The following is a 14,353-nucleotide window of genomic DNA, read 5'->3' as shown; positions in this document are numbered from 1 at the left end:
AAAGGCAGCCAGGCAATATGCATCACACACCTCAAGGTCCCCACAGCAATGACACAGCCCCACTCCTGGTCACCCTCAGGGTGAGCAGCAGCCTCCTGTCCCAGGCCCACAGTGTGGAGCATCTCCAGCCCCCCTCAGGGACCTACCGTGGGTGAGTCCGTTTTGATGTCTGGGTAAATTCCTGGGTGCTCCAGGTCCTTTACTGGAGAGTCACTGTGACACATGCACACAGGACAAAGAGCCAGGATGGGCAGGGCTCATGGGAAAGTCACTTTTAATGATTTATTGCCAATGTTACAAAGGTTGACACATGGTCAGACAGGCAGGAACCACACCAGAGTTGTAAAAACACCAACAAGTCTAGGGTTTTAGTTTATTTAAAAATAAAATGAAATAAAATCCAACAGTTTGCCTTGGCCAAGCTGACTGCATGTCCCGGGGATGCCTGGAGCCTGAGCCACAGTTGCCACAGCCCCTGGGAGAGCCAGGCTTCGGGTTGGCAGTGAGATGGGCTGGAGGGTCCCAGGGCAATCCCCACACCAGCATGGGTAGTTCTCCCGCATCTGCAGGGCCCAGCCATCCTGTGTGGCACCAGCCTTGCTCTGCTGCTCTCCCCACTTAGCTCTGTCGGCAACAGCGGCAGCAAAAAAGGTGGCAAACACCCAACTCCATCCATGCTGAGCACCAGCTCCTGCTGGCACAGTGCTCTGGGGAGCTGCCCTGCTTGGGGGGACCTGCTGGCACCCCATTGTCTCCAACCCTGCTTTGAACCCCTTAAGATGCTGGTAATTCCTGGAGCATCAGCACCATTTCCCTGGGGTGAGCTCAGGACCAGCCCCGTGCACGTTGTCCCTGCCCCAGTGCCCTCTGCCCTGTTGCTCTCTGGGGCTGTGGGAGCCCACCTGGCCAGGGTGTGGCAGAAAAGACCAAAAACAAAGTTTGTGCTTTGTATACAAGACCCTGCCTACACCGAGGGGCTGGGGAGGAGGTGGCTGCACTTGCCCCATGGCTGAGACTGCTCAGACCCCTCAGCCCCTCACCACCCCAGCAAGCTACAGACATGCACACACACACACACACACGCATGGGAAGGGGGTCCCCAGGGGGCCGGGGGGCAAGAGAAGGAAGGGAAAGTGTCTGTCTCCCCAAAACCATGTCAGCACTGAGCCAAGAAAAGTGCATTACTGCCCGGCAGCAGTGGGGAGCACAGAGGTGCCAAGTGTCCCCTGCCCCGTGCCCAGGTGCAGTCCCCCAGACACAGCACCGAGCGCCCCGGGTGCCCTGCCAGCAGCTGGCTGTCTCTTAAAACTAAATTTTTGCTTTCTATAAACCAGCCCCCTCCCTGTGGCACCACTGACCTGAGATCTTGTGATGGAAGGATGTGGCTCAGGTGGGTGCTGTGAGCTGCCAGAGATGGGGATGGGTGTCAGCCACCCAGACCCCGCACAGTGATATGCCACCCCACACCACCCTGTTTTGTTCCTCCTTTGTGGGAGCATGTCCTGCTGCTGCTGTCCCACTGCGGACCGAGTGGGGTGCCCATCTTGCCAGAGTGGAGTTCAGGAGGATGAGCTGAGCCATCCAGCCTCTCCCCACCCCCTCCTGCTCTCAACACCTGCTTCAGCCCAGTAGAGCTGGAGGGCTGGGGCGTAGGACTGGTTCCTCTGTTCCCCATGGCCTCAGGAGCAAGGAATGGAACATGGGGCTCGGTGCTGCCCCCGGAGCTGGGGGACAGTCAGGGAGGGCTCCACTTCCCCTGTCCCCCTCGACAGACACTTACAAACACACACAGAGAAAGGAAACCGTAACCTTATAAAAGACACTGAACTCAAACGCCTGCATGTTTGGGGGCAACCCCGGCCCCGCTGCCGCCTCGGCTCCCCACACACCCCTTGAGCGGCTGGGCAGGCTTGCTCCATGGGGCTGAGTGGCTGGCGGCCCCCCAGGGCGCCTAGGAGCCGATGATCTGGCCGGACCATGTCTCGTGCTTCGTGTGAGGCGCCAGGTTGGTGAGGACCACCTCCACTGCCTGGAACTTCTGGTTCTTGGGAGGGATGGGGCAGACCTTGTACGTCACCTCGTCCCCCTCCACTGGGACGTACTCTCCCTCGATGCTGCAGGAGAGGAAAGGAGAGGTGGTGGTGGTGCCGCAGCCCGGAAATGGACCCCTGCCCCAGACCACCCAGAACAAAGGAAGGCACTTGACCAGTTGTGCCTTGGAAAAGAAAACCCACAGGTAATGGAGGACAAGGAAAGACCCACGTTCACCCCATGGAGACATCCACACCCCAGCCCACAAGTCTCCAGCCCCATGCTGATGGCATGGCTCCCCTGGGATCTTCCAGCACCGCACAGCCCTGGGACTTACTCAGACACATGCACAAAAATGTCCTCAGTGCCATTCTCTGGGGTGATAAACCCGTGGCCCTGGGAGCGAGAGAACTGCTTGCAGACGCCCTTGAAGATGGGGCCAGCGGAAGCACGCGCTGTCCTACAGGAGGAAAGGGAAGATTTTTCACTGGTGGCACTTGCCCAGGAGGCGGAACAGGGAGAGATTTTTGCTTTGAGCACAATGGTTCCGGGCAGTGCGCTTGGCACCCACCCAGAGCACTCTGGGCAGGTGTGTGCGGTGATGCTGGGCACCGTGTTGGCAAAGTGCACCAGGTGCAAAGGGCTCTGCAGGCACTGCAGGTGGCCAAGGCTCAGTCAGACAGTCCCAAACCCACCAGGTACTTACGCCGAGTAGGTCCTGGTCCTCTTGGTGGGGAGGGGGCTGGGCAGGTCCCGGAGAAGGAGGTTGCCCCGCTCCCAGATGCGGCTGCCCTCCCGCTGGAAGGGGAAGGTGGGCCACACTGGTGACTTAGGGGAGTGTAGGGGTGGCACTGCCGGTGGGGCGCTGGGGTCCGATGACATGGTGGGGTCAGTGGGCTCCTCCGTTTTGGGATCGGGCAGGTGGGCAGCAGGAGAAAGGATGCCCAGGTGTGTGGGCCTACTGCTGGTGACCTGGAGCAAAAGGGACAGGGAGTTACAGGGCCTTCTGTGAGGCTTTTGGCACAATTTGCTGTCAGAAATTGTCCCTTGGCTCCCAGCCATTTGTGGGAGCACGGGGCATGCTGCCAGCCTTCAGCATCGGACACCAACCTCCAGCAACGGGAATTGCCCCAGGAAGCCTGTCCCAGCTTGGAGTCACCTGGGATGTTCCAGAAAATCAATGTCAAGGGAAGAACCTGGCTTGTTAAGCCTTTCAATTGCCAGGATAACCCCACATGTTTGAGACAAAGTCACTAGAAAGCACAGCCTGGGAAATGAAGGAGGGGAGCATGGGCTGCCGCAGGCTGGGACCACTTTGGGAAGGATGCCCATGCAGTGTCAGCATGCCTGAACCTCCAGTCCCAGGCTATGAGAACTTCCCCCATCCTGAGACTTCTGATAAAAAAGTGAAGAAAAACGGCTGAGACAACAGGTCAGTACATCAAGGTCAGGGGTCTGAGATCTTCTCAGCAGAGAAGGTTGCTTCAGCCCATAGGATTTAGGACACAACCCCAGCCCCAGCCAGCACTCAGGCACATTCCTACAGGAAGGAGCACCAGAAGAATGTGGTGAGGCCAGCAGCCCTCATACCCCTCAGGCACCTCAGCTGAGCCACTACACAAGCACAACCTCTTGCTGCTGCCATCATCAGGCTCCAGTTTCTGAAGGCATCATGCCATTTGCAAGGAGTTAAAGCCCAAAAGGGTGGAAACCCTGCCAACAGAGCAATCACAATTGTGGACACTCTCATCCTTGCTGAAGCACCCCAGCATGAAATTCAGGGATTGTGCATTTTTAGGCCTCCCAGATGCTCTGATGTGTGATGAGCAGCTGCTTGCTCAGAAAGGCCTTGCTCTGTTGATTTTTATTCCAATCTATTGCTGCATCTGATATTTGTGCCTCTGTCCCAGGGTGCCCCATGCCAGGGGTTGCTTGAGGGCACCTCTCCCTGGGTGCACTGGGTGCTCACCCTCCTCAGGCTCAGGAGTTTCTATCACCTGGTGTTGAGGAGCCCAATATCCCATGGAATTACCATCCCCTTCCCCAGCACCCCCATCCACCCTTTCCCACCCCACTGGGGCATGCAGCATCTTTTGGGACAACACCTGCACACACCAGGAAACACAGAGACTATTTAATTTCTTTTCTGACTCACTATGGCCTTTTGAGACACGAAGGCCCTGGGGGGATGCGCAAAAGGGGGTCACCTCCACTCTGAAATTAGCAGGCACCAAGGACAGGGGAAAAGATTTCTAGAGCAGCTGAAGTTTCAAGGAGGGACCAGGCAATTCCTGTTCCCCTCACCCACCTCCACTTTCTTCCTCTGACAGGGGATGTGCCTGCAACTGGGCCCCCATGGCTGCCAGACCAGCTTGGATTCTGCCATGGGATGCTGCCCATATGGGCCTCAGCCAGCTTCCTAACAGCTCCCCCCTCTCAGCCCTGCAGAGCTTCACACCAGGCAGTAAAGGCCACACTAGAGTCCAGCTTCAAGGTAGAAGCCACCACGTTCCTCCTGCCCTCTGAGACAACTTCCAGTTGTGGCTGAAAACCCTTCAAACCATCTTTCCCTTTCCTGGCTCCCCAGGACCAAACCCTTCCTGTGCTTCAGTGGCTCCTCTCCCCCATGCAGCAAATGGAGCATGCACATCTGCCTTTGCTCCACAAAGGAGCTGCTCAGCTCCTGGCCTGACAGGCTCAGCATTTCCTGCTTCCATATCCAGGTTCATTATCTATTTCCCCAAACCCTGGCTCAGCATCTCCTTCTCCCATTCCCAGGCTCAGGCTTACCATCTCCTTCCTCCATGCCTAAGGAGCTCAGAGAGGCTCAGAGAGCACCCAAGTGAGACACCTCAAAGCCAGACCAGACACCAAACTGCTTCACAGCTCCCATCTGTGCCTCCATTTGACCACCCTGCCTGTGCTGGTGAGCAGCCTGGCCACTCTAAGACAGCAAAATGTGATGTGTTCCCCATGCATTGCTGAAGGGTTTGTCACCTTCCCGGAAGGTGTCAGGATTGGAGGAGTGGGATGATTTGGGAGAAATGGCCCTCAGTTCTCTGTCACATCATGAAGCTGTCACTATGAAAATGGCCTCACTGTGGTGTGGTGAGCCTCCTCTGTGCGGCTTTCTCTGACAGAGGAGGCCTTTCCGTTCCCCCACCAATTCGGGGACAATGGAGGGTATTTAACCTGAATAAGGATGCTTGGAGCAAACTATTAGTATGCTGAGGGAGTCGGCTGGCATCCACAAGGGGCTGGAAAAATTGAAGTTTCCCAGAGGCAAAATTAAAATAAGAGGCAAGGGGGTGTGCAGGAAGGGGAGCTTGCAGGGACTAAAAGGTGTGGGCTGGTGAAGTGGCAACCAAGATTGGGTTTGCCACAGGTTCACCTGTGGGACCAGTGCAGGTTCAGGTGCCCTGGAAGGCTCCCTGTTTTGGGGGATGAGTGATGGTGAAGAACGGGAGCGTGCCAGGCACTGCAGAGGAGGCAGACTCTGCTCATGAGAGCTGAGGGCAGCAGCAGAGGGTGCCCTCCTGGGCTGCTGTTTGCCCCCAGGAGCTAAGCTTGCTCCTTGAGGGAGAACAAGTGAGATGCAATCCCCCACAGGCACTCTGAGGGCTCTCTGGATGCCCCACGAGGTAGGGTGTAGGGTGGCAGCTCACTGGCATTAACACAGAGACAGGGCACAGCAAGGCTGTGGGATCCCCATCCTTGGTGAATGCACTGCCTGGACATGTCACAGAGCTGCCTGCTCTTTCTCCTTGGAGCAGGGGCTGGAGCAGAGATCCCTGTCCTGGGGCCATGCCGAGGCTCCCTCACTCAGCCAGCAGCACTCTGCCCCTCTTCAGCACTTGGACTGAGCATCCCAGATTTTTGGTCAGCTTTGGGGTGCCCAACAGCTGAATTCCTGGCTTTGGTGGTGCTGGTGAAGCTGAGGCTGAATAGGAACTTTGGCACATGGGGACTCCAGGGCCATATCCTATCTCCCACTTCATTTAAATCCCTGCTGCAAACAAAGGGACCGGGGAAATCTAACTCAGGGCAAAAACAGGCTGAGAGAAGAGTGGGGACACAAGCATATCCTCACCTCCTCCCCTCCCAGCCCAGACACAGATCAGGGCAAACCTCTACTGTCCTCCTTCCCTCCCTGCTCTCCACCTCACCATCCTCTCCCCAGCCATTTCTCCACAATGCAGCCCCAGCAGGGGACAAGGAGGGAGTACCTCGGCACAAGAGGCATTTTCGCCCTCTCCTCAATCTCCTGTGGTCACAGTAACCTCTGCTGGGGATGAGAGCATCTCTCCCCACCTCAGTCTCTCTCGGCCTGGCTGACACCACCCCACGACACTGTGTCCACCCCACGCACGTATACAGTGCAGGGACCAAATCCGGGTCACTTGAGGAATCAAGCGGAGAGACTGCAGCAGCGCGGCTTTGCCGCGGGGCATGGGAAGCCTTTCCAGCGCAACCACCCTCCGCCGCCGCTGCTGGACCTCCACCTCGCTCATCCCCGCCTCCTCTTGGTGGCTTTGCTCCGAGGGTCTCCCAGGGTGACAGTCCTCCGAGCCAAGGAGGAAAGTGGCCGCAAGCCCAGGGCTCCCTGGAAGGAAGCTCTTTATAAAAAAACACCTCCTGCCCTGTCCACCTTCCCTCCTCTCCAAAAAAATACATCTCAAAGCCAAACCCCAGAGCCCTCTGGTGACAGGGTCTTCTTTGGCAGCAGAAGCCAGCTTTGCTTTTATATTTTTTGGAGGGCAGGCTCCTGAGCAAGCAGAGCTGACAGTCAGGAGCCCTTGCAGGCGGAGGCAGGAAACCCAGGCCAATTAAGGCAGACAGGCAGTAGACACATCAGCTTTTATCTCGAGATCCAAGTACCCCATTCATCAGCAGGGACTGAAAGGTCTGCGGTTTATCAAATAAAATCACTGTCTGTCTCCCCTTCTTTAAAGCCAAACACATTGACTTGGGTGCTGGCTATGACCTTGTTTAACTAAACAGCCTTTCAAGGCCCCCTAGAAGGGGGGAAAGAACCTTTTGAAGAGGCAGCAGCCTCTGTCTGCCACTCCCCGTTCATTAGCGGCAGCGAGAAAAAAAAAAAAAACCCTCACGCTCCCCCGCCCGGGCGAGGGAATACATATTTAATTAGCTTAATCGCCCTCGGTGAGTCGGCCCTCCCGTGCGGAGTTTCTTTGTGCTCCTTCCCATCCGCTGGAACCCGCGGGATGCCCAGGATGCATTGGCGGATGGGTGGCCGCTTTGCTGGCGGCCGTCACGCTCCAGCTCTGGACGTGACCCTTCGGCCGGCCAGACCATCGCCTTTATGGGCAGTTCCCTTTGACGCCGCCGCTTCTCTTTGTAAATCTTTGTAAATCCCAGCTCGGATGCCGCCTGCCGCCACACTCGGCTCTCCCGAGTGCCGCTGCTCCCCTCGCCCCAGCCAAAGAGCTGGAGGTTATTTTCTCTCTGCTGCCTTTTGCACCAATCTCCAGCACGGGCTCTTCCATGCCACTCTCCACCACGTTTTCTCCGTCCCTTACAACTGCCGGTGGCCCCAGTTCAGGAGTCAGGTTTATTACCCCTCTAAATCCGCCCCAGTAGAAAAAGAGGTCTCTGTATGTCAAAAAGACGCACCACCTCCACAGCCAGCTGCCAGCAGCCATCTCCTCGCCCCGTGGAGCACAGAAAGCAATGCTCTGGCCCGCTGCCATTCTCGGGGAGGCTGATGCCCCCCCAGACCTAGCTTGTCTAGACACAGGCTGAAACAGAGAAGAGCTACACCCCTCCAGACGCATGAGCGTGTCCCCAGAGCTCAATGCAAAAACAAAAATCCCATTTTTCGGCTGCTGGGCATATTCACCTGCCGAGGGACCTAACAACAACACAGTGGCCAGCAGAGATCCCAGGGGGGCTGCCATGAAGGGCAGGAACCAGCTGGGGAACCACGATGGCTCCAGGCAGGGTTAACCGCGAGCAGGGCCACCGCAGCGCTGGCTGGGCTGTGTTTCTCCATGCCTCCTTCCTCGGAGAAGGCTCACAGCCTTGGTGTCTGGGAGATTTTTATAAATGCTGTCTCTGTCCGATGCTAATGAAAGCCTCTCAGCTCCCCCCTCTCCCGTTTTTGGTTATCAGCTCATGTCAAGAGTTAAATACCAAACAAAGCAATTTTCTCACCTACCCTGCCTATTACAAACCCCTTCGATGAGACAAATTACTACAGGAAAAATAAAACTAGGCGGTTTTTGGGCAATGCACACTGACAGCATCCCCTCCCCAGCTAAACCAATCACACTCCCAACTCCAGAGATGTTTGCTGAGATAGTCTCGCCTACGATACAGCCTGCTTAGCGCTAAAATATGAATGTCACCTTTATGGATTGATTATAAAAAGCTCCCTTAGTCAGTGCTGGGCTGCCCAGTTCTCAAGGAGGCCATGAGGCAGAGCAAGCAGGCTGACAGATGCAAAGGAGAAGCAAAGGGAGAAACCATCATGGAGGCTTGATTTACCATTTAAGCATGTATGGATGATCGTCATTCCCAAATATCAAGTTTGTGAGATTTGTTAGCTTTCTTGTGAAGGTTTTTATTTTTTTTAATTAGCATAGCATCTGCTCAAAGACCTGGCACAAACATCGTCCGTGTCCTTCTTTCCTCCTTTGTGGATCTAACTTGCCATCGGCAGGAGTAGTGCAGCCTGTCCAGAGAAATCCCAGTTCCAGCTCCCATCACTATCAGCCTACTTTAATAAATCAGATTTTTCACAAATTACCTCCCGCTCACCCGGCAATCAGAGAGCTGGATCCCAACTGAGCTCAGCCCTCCGTGGCAAAGCCCTGGATTATTTGCCCCCGAGCCAAAGCAGACGTGCGGCATTGCCGCCGCCACCCCCAGGGGAGTTATTGTTCCCGAGGCTGGTGGGGAATAACCAAACCGGAGGAGGGAAGTCACGCTTCATCCTCGCACCTCCCCACCGTCAGAAGGAATAAACAGGTTTCAAAGAGAAAGGTGGTCCGTCAAGTTGAACCTCCAGCTACAATAGCCCGGGCGCGCTGCATGGCCATTGTGCCTGCCCTTACCTCCTTAGCAGCGACGGGCTCCCTGGAGCTGCGCTCTGCAGAGCATCGGTGCTCGGAGGGGCCGGACGCTCCTCCGCTACCTTGCGAGGAGCAGCGGTCTCGCCTGCAGCCCGGCTCCGGGGGGCTTTCTCGGCTGGCTGCCTGCCGGCTGATGGATCTGCGGTATCTGATGTGTGGATGATGTGCGCCTCGAACACACACGCATCCGCACGCCTTCCCCTGACGTCAGGGCCGGGCCAGGGGGAGCGGGCAGGTGGGAGGGATCAGCCTGGTCATTTCTGAGCTAGCTAGGCTTAAAGGAGAAAGTCTGTATGGGGGGCCGGAGGTGACGAGGGTCGGCCCCGGGGGACTGCATCGCTCCGGTTGCGCAAAGTGACGCACATCGGTGGCACAGCCGGACGCAGCGGGGCAGCCCCACAGGCTGTAGGGACAGCAGGATGGGGTAGCACTGCAGGCAGGGATGCAGACAGGTTCCCTCACAATGGGTGAAACCTCTCCCCTGTCACCCCAAGTCTCACCGGTGCCCTGCAGCCGCTCTTCCCGCCAGCCCAAGCACCCCTGGGTACCAGAGTCACCCCCGCTGCAGTAGGAGAGAACAGGAGGCACATGCCGCAAACCCATCCTACTGCCCCACTCCCTCCGGGCTCACAGCCAGACATCGCAAACCCAGGCGCTTTCTAAGGGTCCCATTTCTATCAGCACACTGTGCCGAAGGAGTTTTCTGGTTTTCCACGTGCTTGTGTGACCGTGCTCAGGGGAGCCACCTCGGCGGGCAGAGGCCATGCCATAAATTGGCCTGAGACTTTCTCTAGTCAGGGTGTAGGGCAGTGGGAAGGGGGCAAAATCGTTTGCTGATTCCATTGGGGATTAGGGCGAGGAGTGATGGGGTTTAAATTACAAAGAGCAAGATTGATGGTAGACATTAGGAAACACTTTCTAACAGAACAGACAGTTAATTACTCAAGTAGATTGCCTGGCCAAGCACCAGGGTCTCCATCACTGGAGGCTGGTAAGAATAGCCTGGGTAGGCATAATTTGAGGGGGGGGGCATTTAGGTAATATCAGCCTCATTTTGAAGCAGAAAGGTAGTCGACATCAGCACTTTGCCAAGCAAGTGCCTGTGATCCTGGAATAAAATTTGAAACAACCCTCAACAACTGTGGCATCTGTCAGTGCTGCAGGGAGCTGTTATGGGCATCCTGTGACATGGGGTGGTCATGGGTTGCTTTTATATCCTAAACTCTTTCCTTGATACATCCTAAGTAGCTGAACATGGTGATGCCAACTAGACCTGTTCCACAAACAACACTCGGGGCTGCAGAGTGGCAAGTAAGTTGTGTGGGAACCACAAGGCATGGCACAGTCGGGAGACAGGGTCACAACTGCTCCACTTGGCTGTATCCATGCATCCATGCATCCATGCATGCATGCATGCATGCATCCATCCATCCATCCATCCATCCATCCATCCATGTACTGGGTGTTGATATGGGGCTGTCCCAAGGGCTTTGACAGGGGGATGAGATCACAAAGCACTTGTCTCTCTCCTGTCAGTGAATTATAATGCAGAAAAAAGCTCCATAGGCAGAACAGCCCATGGCAAGGCCACCAAGAAGCACTGAAACTCCAGGTGCCAGTGGGTTCTGCCATTGCCCATCACGCTCTGTTTGTGGCTTTTCAAGTAGTTTTCCATGACAGAACATGAGCCCCATTCATGCCCTACAGAGACAAAAGTCTTATTTCTCCAGTCTACTTTTCAGAACTTTGCAAAAGAAAGGGAGCTAGCTCTCCCAGCTCTCAGTCTCCACCCTGAGTTTCTCCTGAGATGGCTTCTCTCTTCTTGGGGGACAACTTTGGCTCTCCCACATAAAGGCTCTTGATGGAAAAGGCATGGGGAAACTTGAAGTACGTTTGGCTGGAAGGTGACTCTGGGCATGTGCTGTAGCAGAGGAGGAACAGAGTCTAAAGCAGACAAAAATGATAAAAGAAGAGGGAAGCTTTGATCAAACAGAGAGTGGGAGTGGGGGTGCCAGAGATGCCTGCAGAGATGGAAGCAAAGGCAGGAGAGCGGAGGACTTTTTATGTGAGAAGATACATAATTCCTTTGGAGTCAATCAAAGGAGGGCCAGAACTGTCAAGATGCAAATTACCACTCATCTCCCCTAGCATCCCTGAGCCAGTTTTCTCCAAGAGCCATGGGCATGTGGGGACAGAAGAGATCTTAAACCAAGTAATTTGGGGGCTCCTTTCATTTTCCTCAAAGATTCCAATCCTTCAGGTAACTTCAAATATTATTTTTCAGTTTTCCTGTACAATCAAGAGAATGAGAAATGTCTGGTATTTCCTCTGAGGGACAGAAAAACTCCTCTGCATCCCCTGGACTCCAGCAGCTAAAGTTTCAAAGAAACCCCAACAACCCAGCAATGGAGAACCATGCTCTGAAAAACTGGAAAAGCCCCAACACTTATGAGAGAGACTCAAGAGACTTAATGGCTATGTGTAAAAAGGTACGTACAGGCACTGTGGCTTTCTGGATATTCACCAAGTCAGTACTACCAGGAGAAAAGGAGACAACTCAGCAAAACAAAACTGTTCACATCATCTCCAACAGCAAGGCACTTCAGCAGCAGCAACAAATAGTGTAACTCTGAGCACTACCATTAGCTGAGGCAACACTCATATTTTACAGATCATAATTTTGTTTATATTTTTACACTGAAGACGGCACTTATAAAATATGGAATTTCTCCAGGGAGAAAACCTAGGTGGGAACAGAGCAACATCTGTCACGCGTAGACAGCCCAGGCATGCACCACTTGGGATTGGGGAGGGGCTACCTGAAGAAAGTAAGGCTGGAAATAATTTCTCACAGCCTGGGATCTTACTGGTGGAGGCTGAGACACTGACATTCAGACTCAGCTCTGGAGTGATTGCAGCCTGGTACCAGAGGCAGTGAAGCTCATTTGACACTACCATCGCCAGCTTTCTCTGCACACATTTCAATTCAGTTTCCCCAGTGTGAAATCAAAGTACCTGCAAGTTTCTCCAAAACACACAGCTGCACAGAGAAGAGGAATCTTACTATCTTTACTGAGGAGCGGCCTACAGCATTCAATCCTTCTTGGCAATCACAGAGCTGGTACAGGAGAGAGAGATTCTGCACATCTTGCTTGGTGTCTGCACTTTACAGCACATGAAATACCTCACTCATAGGACCCAAGACAGCATGAAGTGAGGCCTTGCAGACCTGCTGTTCACACAGCTGTTTTTTGGGGACTGTGGATAAGGCTGAAGGGAGATGTCTCTGCTTTGTACTGGACACCCAAAAGCCCCGGATGGGGCATGGTTATTGGAAGCATGGAAAATATTAGCTCAGGAACAGGCTAGAAACAGAAGCATGATATGACTCTGTCCAAATCCACTTCTCTCCATCTCCCATGTTCTCACAGGTATTTCAGTCTACTATTCCCTGAGCACATGCCCCTTACTTAACCCTACAGTTCTTAGACACAAGCATCCAGAGTGATCACCAAAACCAACAGTGCCTAAGTTCTCTTTACTTGTGTGACACCAAAACTATTTCTTCCCCTGCCATCAGGACAGGGTTGAGAACAATTTGCTCTTCTGAAAAAGTAGCTACAGACACCTGCAAAAGCTGCACTAGGTAAAGGTCAAACCTTGCACTGCCAGACCTGCATGAGGCCAGGACAGAACAGCAAGGGATGCAGCATGTGTGCCAGCGAAACTGTGCTGTGCCGAGATTAGCGCAGCCGTGACTGGAGTGCAGGAGAAGGGAGCCTTTGTAAGGCTCCCTGAAGTAGGACAAGAGCAAGAAACGCTGGGGATTTGGGTTGAGGTGTTCTGAGGGAGCGGTGTCTGCTGTGCTGGCAGCAGAGCTCCTTGCTGAGACAGTAGACGCTACTCCAAGAAAAATGCTTCTCTTCCCAGATGACAGGGGAAATCTTGTTTCTGGGCCCCCTATTTAACACAAACATGGACAGACCAGCCACGTTTTTTAAAAAAAAAACAACAACCCCACAACCCAATAGACCCTGATGAAACAGAGTAATTGAGAAGAGATCAACACCTCTTTGTCCACGACAGGTATCTTCCTAATGAGGCCTAACCAGGGCATTTCCAACCTTGTTTCCCCTTCCCCTTCCCAGAGAGCTCAACATTTAATGATTTCTTACCTAAACTGCTCGTTACTGTCCCACCACGCACTGCTGGGGAGCGTGGGGGATGACACACTTAGCCTTCGCATCAAAGCCATGATGCTGACAGTGCAGTTTTCACTGTCAGCCAGGGATGTTTGGTTTTCCTGGCAGATCTTTTTTTAAACACACTTCAAACAACCTCCTTTCATTTTCTCTGACAAACCTCAGACGTTAGCACACCCCCTTGTTTTCTGCCATCCCTCATGCTGCTTCTCCCTCACACTGATTCCCTCACTGCAGAAAGCACCGAGGCCTGAAAAATTATGTGATGGGGGTTGGTTTCTTTTTGGCAATTAACATTCACAAATTATTCCAGCTCAGTATGGTGGCAGTTTGTCCCTGAAAAGAACCTTGACCTAAGCATTGGGCAGACAAGGCTGTGAGGAACTTCCAGGTGCAAAGAAGATTATAAACCCACCGGGGTTTGCTGGAGACGTGGGCAAACAGCTGAAGCAATGGCTATCAGAGAGGCAGAGACTTTCACCTCTGGGCTCCTGAGCGCAAGAGAGACATGGAGCTCCTGCAGGTCCAGCAGAGGGCAACAAGGATAATCGGGGGACTGGAGCTCCTCTCTTACAAGGAAAGGCTGAGGGAGTCGGGCTTGTTCAGGCTTGGGAAGACTCAGAGGGGACCTCATCAATGTGTATCAGGACATGAGGGGTTTCTGAAGGATGCAGACAGGCTCTTCTCAGCGGTGCCAAGAATTAGGACAACAGGCAATGGCAACTGATGCACAGGAAGTTCCGCCTGACCGTGCAGAACTGTTTTACTGTGCAGGTGAGCAGCCACTGAACAGATTGCCTGGAGAGGGTGTGGAGTCTCCCTCACTGGAGAGGGAACGAAAGAACCCTCTGGATGCAATTCCTGTGCCACGTGCTCGGGGATGACCACGACACCAAAACGGCTGGAAAATAAAATTTCTATTCAATCTACAATCTGAAGCACTAGAAAGCAGGCGTTCCGTAACTACATAGGACACTAGAAGACTATCTCTGAAAATTTCTATTTTCTATGTTATTTAGCAACCCT

The 14,353-nt window shown here is 53.9% G+C and overlaps 1 protein-coding gene across 1 annotated transcript; it reads right to left on the bottom strand.

Moving 5' to 3' along the window:
- Positions 1-1,431: 1,431 nt before the first annotated feature.
- Positions 1,432-9,305, bottom strand: LOC131592016 (cold shock domain-containing protein C2). The gene is made up of 4 exons (XM_058863233.1): positions 9,108-9,305; positions 2,738-3,003; positions 2,369-2,491; positions 1,432-2,114 (listed from the first exon to the last, which is right to left on the bottom strand). The coding sequence occupies exons 2-4, from the start codon at positions 2,911-2,913 to the stop codon at positions 1,952-1,954; spliced, it is 462 nt and encodes a 153-aa protein (XP_058719216.1). The 5' UTR covers positions 2,914-3,003; positions 9,108-9,305; the 3' UTR covers positions 1,432-1,951.
- Between the last annotated feature and the right edge of the window lie 5,048 nt (positions 9,306-14,353).

Source organism: Poecile atricapillus, chromosome W (assembly GCF_030490865.1).
Source record: "Poecile atricapillus isolate bPoeAtr1 chromosome W, bPoeAtr1.hap1, whole genome shotgun sequence".
NCBI classification, from domain to species: domain Eukaryota; kingdom Metazoa; phylum Chordata; class Aves; order Passeriformes; family Paridae; genus Poecile; species Poecile atricapillus.
This window is presented reverse-complemented; position numbering and strand designations above follow the sequence as displayed.